The 9,280-nt window shown below is 40.6% G+C and overlaps 1 protein-coding gene across 3 annotated transcripts; it reads left to right on the top strand.

The window, feature by feature from the left end:
• The first annotated feature begins 381 nt into the window (after positions 1 to 381).
• On the top strand, positions 382 to 7,743 carry LOC123404828 (nuclear poly(A) polymerase 4-like). 3 transcript variants are annotated; one of them, XM_045098772.1, is made up of 12 exons: positions 382 to 892; positions 998 to 1,075; positions 1,607 to 1,714; positions 4,211 to 4,273; positions 4,360 to 4,521; positions 4,989 to 5,102; positions 5,177 to 5,239; positions 5,319 to 5,648; positions 5,725 to 5,889; positions 6,064 to 6,874; positions 7,074 to 7,125; positions 7,241 to 7,743. In XM_045098772.1, the coding sequence occupies exons 1-12, from the start codon at positions 761 to 763 to the stop codon at positions 7,251 to 7,253; spliced, it is 2,091 nt and encodes a 696-aa protein (XP_044954707.1). In that variant the 5' UTR covers positions 382 to 760; the 3' UTR covers positions 7,254 to 7,743. The 3 variants fall into 3 exon arrangements, 2 of the variants coding, with proteins under 2 accessions (XP_044954707.1, XP_044954708.1); XR_006611933.1 differs by having other exon boundaries at positions 384 to 892; positions 6,064 to 6,930; positions 7,083 to 7,125; XM_045098773.1 differs by lacking the exon at positions 7,241 to 7,743 and having other exon boundaries at positions 383 to 892; positions 6,064 to 6,930; positions 7,074 to 7,131.
• The last annotated feature ends 1,537 nt before the right edge of the window (positions 7,744 to 9,280 follow it).

The raw sequence follows: 9,280 nt of genomic DNA, 5'->3' as shown, positions 1-9,280 counted from the left end.
GCGGTCGGCGCGTGCTGGGGCGTCGACGCGTGCGAGGCGGGCCTCCCCCTTTCCCGTACGAGAGGTTGAAGATAGAAGGGATGGGGACGACGGGATCTAACGGTTCGGGGGGCCAAATCTGACGGCTGAAGCTCGACCGGCCCAACAGTTGGGCCGGCGCGGCGCAGAGTGCTTTCCTAGATTAAACCATCTATCGTCTCGTCCTATAGAGGGGTAGTAGATCAAAAATGCTAAACATACAGGTTTTTACAGAAATTTTACGGGTTCCTTCCAAACTTTTTAAACATACCCCTGATTTCAACGAGGTTGGCTCATGCCTCTGCTATTGACCAATTAGAAACTGACACCTTGTAATCCCCTCATCCCGTAACCTCCTGTATGTGTAGCAAAGCTCGTAGTAGATACTACTAGTAGATACTACACTGCAAACATCTCGCGCCCACGCACGACTCCGCCTTATTACGCACCTAGGGGTCCTCCTTCGCCGCCGGCCGCCGCTCCTAGTTGCGTGAGTACCTTCGCTCTGCCGTTCGCGCGGCAGGTTTCGTGCCATCTGGATTTCGGGGGAACAGGGTGCGGCGTTCTAGGGCTCCGCCGGTTTGGTTTGGTCGGGCCAGCGTCGTGCGTTTCGACGAGCGAATCTAGTGGTCGATTTGAATCAGTGGGGTGTCGGATGCACCTGCCTGTGGCGCTTAGCTTGATTGCGATTTTGCCGTAATCCCAACGGGATTTTCAGCGACGTTTGTTTTTGTGCGGTTCAATGGCGGGATCTGTGGGCACAGGCAGGGTGGCACCTCGCTCGTCCCCAAAGCGGTACAACGGCATGGATCCGCCGTTATCTTTGACCAGGCCGACCATGTTCGATCTGCAGAAGACGGCTGAGCTCGAGAAGGTTATCATTCATTGCTAATCGCTTATGTTTTGGAGCTTTGCTAACATATCTGTGGCCCGTTGTCATGATAGTGTTTCTTTTGTCTCGTTGGCAACATGATTGCAGTTCTTGGTTGAAGCGGGCCTTTACGAGAGCAAGGAGCAGTCCGCGAAACGGGAGGAGGTGCTACGGGAGATTGATGTGGTAAACCCCTTTCATTGCATGCCACTTGATATCTCTGAGTCTATCGAACCCCCTTTCATTGCTTGCTACTTGATATCTCTGATTCTATGGAAGTAGGAGGTGAAACTAGAAGGGGACTGTAACGGCCATTTTGATAGCTATGATATTTAATTAGAAAGGTCTGCCTTGCACGGCCATTTTGATAACTATGATATTTAATCAGAAAGGTCTGCCTTGCACGGCCATTTTGATAACTATGATATTGAAGTAGCTAATGCTTCCTGTGGGCATTATATTCAAATGTTTTTCGGTGTGGAGTATTGTATTTCAGTACCCAGACTTTTTATTTGAAAAGGGGAATATATATATTAATATCAAGTAAATACTTCGGTACCCAGACTTGAGAATGTTGGATAAATTTTATTCCTGTTTCCTTTTTTCTATTTTAGAAATGGTAAATCCTATCTGTAGTGTAACTTATATTTTATCAGGTATTATATTTTTCGGCTCTGCAGTTACTAACCTCTGTGCGGTCTTTTAATTGATTTCCAGATAGTTAAGGGATGGGTGAAGCAGTTAACTAGTCAGAAAGGGTATTCTGAGCAAATGATTGAAAAGGCAAATGTAGTCCTTTTCACTTTTGGATCTTATCGCTTGGGGGTAACTGCTTATGTTTCTGCCCTATTCTTTTATTCCATATACACATTGTCCCTTCTGGCACATTAAATAAGATAATTGGCTATCTTTTTACTATTTTATTAATGTGAATCAAGCGGATTCAAACAAGAACATCCACCCAAAACTTCTTGGTCTAAGAAGTAACATACTTTGGTTTGCAGTTTTAGAAACTTGACTTGTTTCATCTCTCATAGAGATGCTTTTGGGTTTTCTAGGCATTTCATCCAAATTGGTCCCTACTAAAAGTTACTCCCTCCGATCCAAAATAAGTGTCACAGTTTTGAACTGGGGTTAGTTCAAAACCGTGACACTTATTATGGATTGGAGGTAGGACTTTGCAGTATAAATTCCATAACCTGCTTGCAAACTGCTATTGCTTGTTGAGTTGTTATCAGCTTTGCACTGCATTCCTCTGAACTGGGATTAGTTCAAAACTGCGACACTTATTATGGATCAGAGGTAGTACTTTGCAGTATAAATTCCATAACCTGCTTGCAAACTGCTATTGCTTGTTGAGTTGTTATTGGCTTGGCACTGCATTTCTCTGATATTGCATAGTTTATGTCAGGGTCACATTACTGCTCTTCTAGACGGTGGATAATAACGAATCAAAAGGTCAAGTTAAGTGCTGCAACTATTTATGAAAAGGCTGCTAGAACTATTTTTTTGTAATCTGAATGTAATCACAGCCATTCCTCTTTAGTCCAATGAGTGAAACAAATAATGTCATAGTCATTTGAATGGAACGTGGCATTTCTCCTCAAAAAACATTGCTACACATTACGGCCAGAGGAAAAAAAATCGTTATTGTGATTGGATGAGTAGGGTGCACCAGTGGAGTAATTTGTGTGCCATTACTATGTGCAATCAAGAGGGAGAAATAGGTCACCCAATAAACAATCAAAGATCATCTGTTCTGTATGGTGTAAGCTAAAATGACAACCAATAAAGATGTGGTCATACATTCAACTTTTACACTTTCTCATGAATTCATGATGGTCCAGAACATAGCATTAATTGTCACAGATAAGAATTGAGTTAGAAGGAGTCCGGAGTACTGAATTATTTCAGCATGTTTCGCAATCTGGTACTGGAGCCTAAGAAGCATGGATACGGCGACACATGCACGACGATAACAGGGGATGCGACATTTTGCAAGAACAGCCATTTCGGGGATACGGCGAGTATATATAAAGAAAATTTAAAATATGCCATGTAATATGGTGTTAAAACAAAATAATAATGAGAAACCAAGATGAGGTCAGAATACTGCATCATTTCCATTTGCTCTCTCATTTTTCAAGTGCTCAATGATTGAATTAATTGATCCTCTAGACTCATGTCATTGCAACTTACAAGGTACATCAAACGCTAGTATTAGTAAACTAGCAGGATCTCAACACCAGGCTGCCCTACATTGTCTTGGCAGTTGTGCTCCCAGATAACATGCTCCCTAACAGCAAGCAACAACCAACACCCAACAGCAGCATCACATTCAATCGAGCACAATATATCATGCAGCCAATCAAAATGCAAGCAGCAATGACACGGCCGCATGGGGAAACAAGCAGCAGCAGCTCAACAGCAAGAGTCACAAAGAGATGAAGAGGTTGAGGAGAGGCTGCTGGGCTTGGGGTATACTCGAGCGTGATTGCCGTTCGGAGGAGAGGCTGCTGTGGTTGGGAAACGGTGGTGGGGCGAGTCCAGGCAGCAGCATTAATCTAGGTGGTGGCGGCGCGTTCGCTAGAGCCAGGAGCAGCTCGTTTCCTTTTGTGGCGAGCGTATGTGCGGGCGGGTTTGTATTGGGCAGAGGGTGTTATTTGGCCTCCCGAGTCCCTCCCACCATATCCCAGCCGTGTCCTTGTTTTTTTTAATTCATAAATGAGGGGATACTGCGGGATACATATCCCGCCGTGTCGCCATGTCCTGCCGTACTAACGACGGCAAATCAGCTGAATTTGTTGTATCCATGCTTTCGAGACTGCTACATATGCTGCTTGGTTGGTGTTGGTGGTATGTCCCTCGTCGCAAGAACACCTGACAGATCATTAATGCTGGTATATAGGGAAGATAGATTCAATTGAGTAGTTGCTGATGTTTGAGGTTTTGCATCTTTTTCCAAACAATATTCTTAAAAATTATTGTAAGCAATATAATAGCTTAACGTGCTAAGAATCATTTCTAACCATGTGTGGGGGTGGCACATGTGTAATGCATATTTGATATTTCTAATTTTCTGATATCAGTAGTGAACTCACAGGAATAAGGGATTCTACAATGTAGAGGTTTAATTGCCAGTCCCTGTGCAGCATCTGTCCATGTACCTTTCAGCATATCACATGCTTTCTTAGTTTTATGCTTTTTTTACATATTTTGCTAAGTTCTGGTTACAGTATGACCTCCTTTGGCTTTCTGGAGTAAATACTTCCTGTGCTGGTAAATTTAACCGATTGTACTTCATAATGACCTCTTTGTTAGGTTCATGGGCCTGGAGCAGACATTGATATCTTATGTGTTGGACCTTCATATGTGAACCGAGAGGTGGAGTCTAGTCACCTTTCTTTTGCATTAAGCCTACTGTTTATAGATGACATATGTCTTAGTAACTAATGTTAATATTTCTGCAGGAGGATTTCTTTGTCACACTACATGGCATATTAACACAACTGGAAGAAGTGACTGAAATACAACCTGTACCTGATGCTCATGTACCTCTTATGAAATTTAAGTTCCACGGGATGGCAATTGACCTTCTCTATGCCAGTGTATCTCTTGCAGTAATACCACCGGTAAGTTGCATTTTATGTAATATTTGTGCATGTTCTCAAATACTTTTGTTGCATTTGGAGTAGAAAATTATTGTTATGCATGCTGAGTATGCAACGTACTTGAGGTATTGCTTTTGACTGCTCAAGCAATTCTGTAAGGTCCCTTCCTCGCTTTAATTGTCCCTAATGAACGTATGCCACAAATGGTTATGGGGAATTATGTTAAGACCTGTTATTTGGAATAGTTATGCCAAACTGAACTGTTGATGGAGATATATAATATCTGCTTCAACTTAAATGGTGGTCATTTGGTAACAGTATTGAGATGATGAGAAAGGCAAACCGTTCAGTTCAATGCAAGTTGTGCGAACTACTCCTTTATTTGCACGAAACTCTTTTGCAGTTGTGTCTTAACATGTCAATAAGTATATGATGTAAGCCCCCCCCCCCCCCCCCCCCCCCCCTTCTCCTCTGCAATATGGTTGCAGGACTTCGACATCTCTGAAGGGTCTGTGCTTTCTGGTGTTGACGAATCAACTGTTCGAAGTCTTAACGGGTGCAGGGTGGCAGACCAAATTCTTCGACTTGTTCCAAATGTTGAGGTTACTAAATTCAGGAATTGGCATTTGTTTATGTTTGTTCTACTTTCTCATTATAATAATTATATGCTTTGTAGAACTTCCGGACAACACTCAGGTGCTTGAAGTACTGGGCAGAGAGAAGGGGCGTTTATTCCAATGTAAGCATGGCTTTATCATCTATCATCCATTTCAATTTATGAGTGAATCGTGCTGGCATCTAAAAGTTTTCTCTGTTAGGTTACTGGTTTCCTCGGGGGTGTCAACTGGGCCATATTGGTTGCTCGTATCTGCCAACTGTATCCTAATGCTGTACCAAGTATGCTGGTCTCAAGATTCTTCCGAGTTTTTACACAGTGGCAGTGGCCGAATCCAGTGATGCTTTGTGCCATTGAGAATGATGATCTTGGTTTTTCTGTATGGGATCCACGTAAAAATCCTCGTGATAGATCTCATGTTATGCCTATCATTACTCCAGGCTATCCGTGCATGAACTCTAGCTACAATGTATCTTCTAGCACATTGAGGGTTATCATGGAGCAATTTAAGCTTGGTAATAAGATTTGTCAGGTATTACACTATTTGTACCTTTATATGTCAGACCTAGTGTTCAGGACAATGCGTCATTGCTGAATCTTTGATGCAGGAAATTGACCTTAATAAGGCTAGTTGGACTGCCTTGTTTGAGCCTTTTAATTTTTTCGAGGCATATACAAAGTATCTAGTGGTTGACATTGTTGCGGACAATGATGATGATCTCCGGCTTTGGAAGGGATGGGTTGAGTCTCGACTAAGACAGCTGACTTTGAAGGTTTCCCTCATTTTAGAACTTTACCGCACATCAGCCTTAATTTTAACCCACAGTTTTTTTTTAACTATAGTTGCTCTTTGTGATCATATATTAGAAACATATACATTAGCAGGTGACCAAGATACCGCAGAATACTTTTCTTCCCCTGTGATAATATATTTTTATCAAATGCAGATAGAGCGGGATACTAATGGAATGCTGCAATGCCATCCTTACCCATGTGACTATGCAAATCCTAGAGTACAGTGTGCTCATTGCTCCTTCTATATGGGCTTATCAAGGAAAGAAGGGATGAAAATACATGGTCAAAAATTTGATATTCGTGGAACGGTAGATGATTTTATGCATGAAATTGGAATGTACACATTGTGGAAGTCTGGAATGGATCTAGCAGTCACCCATGTTCGTAAGAAGCAGATCCCTTATTATGTATTTGAACAGGGTTACAAGAAACCTTGTCCACCAGTGCATGCAAACCAGCAAGAGCAGTCTGATAGACAGTGTGATTTTGATGGAGCTGGTCACATCGAATCATGTAAATCTGTTAAAAGGTCTTCAGTAAGCCCAGGCTACGAGGAAAGTCAACCTGAATATGGAAGCATCGTAAGTAAAATTGTATGTGAGAACACAGTCAAATTGGTTTCCAGTGCCCTCTATAATGGAGTTCAGAATAGACTGTCGCATGGCGATGTTAATTTGGAATCAGCAAATTGCCCCAGTTCACCACATGGATCTGAGGAGTCTGCAGCATCAGGCACATGCTGTGCAGCTGTGGAAACAGTTCACATGTCTGATGAAACTGTTGGTCCTGAAAGCTCAATGACATGTGTTATCAATGGTACGGTTCAGACAATGGCAGTGCACACACCTTTAAAATGTGTGGCTGAGAAAGATGAACCCAAGTTTGAGGGAATTGGTAGCTTGCCAAACAGCAATTCTGCCAAGTTTATGGAGCAGACAGAAATGCTCACTGGAAACGTCCTTGGTGAGAATATGCAATTGTGTAAATGAGCTGATTTGAACTGACCTTCCACTAAACAGGTTTAGCTTCCTGTGCATTCCATGTTCAAATTATCATTCTATTCTCGTTACGATACAACTTTTGCTCATTTTTACTATTTCTGTTTTGTTTAATTATTTTTGTCTTCAAAACCGAGTGGTTTGATTGAAGTGATATCTAAAAGATTATGCAGGTGCCAAATTGGTTGTATCCAGAAGCCAGAAAGCTTCAATTAGGCATGTCTTATTATCATAATCCTGTTGCATTTAGCATCCAAAATGCTGTATTTTTGTCCTAAAAAATGCTGTATTTTGTTTATGATGTGCTGTTTGGTGCCTCTTCAAATGACAGGCCTGTGTCCTAAACTGCGTGAGTGGAGGATAGTCAAAAGGGAAAAAAGTGCTGACTTGCTGAATGGGATCAGGGGTTTCATGCCTGTGGTCGGTAAGTCTGTTTGCTCCATTTCTGACATGGATTTTCTCAGAAGGGGGTCTTGAAAGAGAAGGTGCTTCTGGTGCCGGAATGCTCAATCAGCTATATGGAGCAAATGTGCAGCAGTTTGTCTCAGATGCTTATGACAAGGAGAAGCTGTTACCCAAAACTGTGAACCATGTACCATTCGGGTTACTTGATCTTATTAGCATAATAATACAAAGTTTTCAGCTTGTAAGTGGTAGACACAGATGCTCTACCTTATACATTAATTACATAGGTTCTGGTCAGAGTTAGGTAGCTTACTACAGTTCTCTTATCAAATTTTGTCATAGAGAAGACTGCACATAATTTTCAAATGCTGGAAGCTTTGTCTACTCTGATATGGTTGCATTGTCATATATTCATATTCCTTTTCCCAATCAGCTATGTCAACACATCTAGAACCCTGAATTTGCTCTTGAGGGGCGGACGGTATGCTGTGAACTGTGAAATTTTGTGACCATATGCTGTGAACTGTGAAATTTTGTGACAGAATACAAGAAATTGTTACATTTTGGTTGTGTTTAGTGCATCTCTAACCCTTCCTTTGAAAATTCACTCTAAAATGATTTATGTTACAATTTTGTGGCAATTGAGATTTTTTATTTTTGGATCATTTTTATTACACGGAAAACTCAGAAAACAGGATAATCATGTCATTTTATTTTATTTAACTAAGAATGATAGAGGGTAAACTAATAATACAGAGTTGTGCTTACTAAATTCATCAACCATATGTCTTTTAAAAAGATCCATTAATAAGGTTGGTCAAGTCTTATTATTAATCGTTTTTGATTGACATGAAAACGAAGAATTTTCATATGACACTAAGTTACCTCAATGGGGATTTGCATATCCCAACAATAGGGGTATAATATTTCTTCTTGGCAATTCTCCAATAATGAATGTGGTAATTGGCTCAATGGTATTAATCTATACTACTATTAAACAAGCAAACAAGAACTTTCTTATGTACACCCAATAATTAGTATCATAAAATATACGAAGCGATCAGTACCACACAATCAATTCCACAAATCCTAATCCGACAACCACCATTCACCTAATACCTCTATAGTGTGCACTTAGCAAATTTTCATGACTAGCCGTGTTCCACCTCCATCACCCATCCACCAACACGTAAATACCAGTCCCACATCCGAATTGTTTTGCGCTCACAGATTTGGCTCGCATGCTGTTTGTTTCCTCTGTTGCGTTTATATAATTTTCAGGACCTACATAATTACACAAAATGGTCTAATATTAAAACGCTTATTATTTTTAAACCGTGCATCGGATCGAAGTAATGTATATATGGAAAATGTGTAGAATTTTGTGTAGATTAATATTTTCCAACTTCCATGCATATTTAAAACTATTTGACCTGCCATTTGCATAGATTTGCATGCTATTTTATTAGGGTGATTAATTCCGTAGCTATTTAAGCATGCATGTCATTTGTTCAAACCTAGTATGTAAAATGTTGATGTTGTTTGCAACCCCTTGCCATGCATATTAGAAATAATTGTCTTTCTATTTTCATGTAGATGGCATAAATAGTTTGCTAAGCCGGGTTTTCGTCTTTTTCTCGCATAAATGTTGAGGCATTAGTTCTATTTCAAAACCCACATATTATATATGTTTTCGGAGTAGAAAAATCAATGGGATTTATGAGTGCATTTAGTTTTGTCTTCTGAGCAAGTTAGTATGCATGATATTTTGCCATGATGCCCTTTGGTTTATTTTGTGTGAATTATTCCGTGCATGATATGAATTACTCGTGAACATGAGATATGCCCTTGGACATGTATGCTAGCCCCTGGTAATTTTGGTTGCTATAGAAATCCAAGTTTAGGAGTTCTTTTCTTGTTGCCAACATGCTAGGAAATAGTGCTGATTTGAGATGCTGAAATATTT

This window comes from Hordeum vulgare, chromosome 6H, assembly GCF_904849725.1.
Source record: "Hordeum vulgare subsp. vulgare chromosome 6H, MorexV3_pseudomolecules_assembly, whole genome shotgun sequence".
In the NCBI taxonomy this organism is placed as follows: domain Eukaryota; kingdom Viridiplantae; phylum Streptophyta; class Magnoliopsida; order Poales; family Poaceae; genus Hordeum; species Hordeum vulgare.
This window is presented reverse-complemented; position numbering and strand designations above follow the sequence as displayed.

Bases quoted from the DNA above. Each gene is read 5' to 3' on its own strand.
- LOC123404828 (XM_045098772.1), top strand. From the start codon at position 761: ATGGCGGGATCTGTGGGCACAGGCAGGGTGGCACCTCGCTCGTCCCCA. The intron at 5,103-5,176 runs GTTACTAAATTC...TATGCTTTGTAG, and splicing joins GACTTGTTCCAAATGTTGAG to AACTTCCGGACAACACTCAG. The intron at 6,875-7,073 runs GTGAGAATATGC...GATATCTAAAAG, and splicing joins GCTCACTGGAAACGTCCTTG to ATTATGCAGGTGCCAAATTG.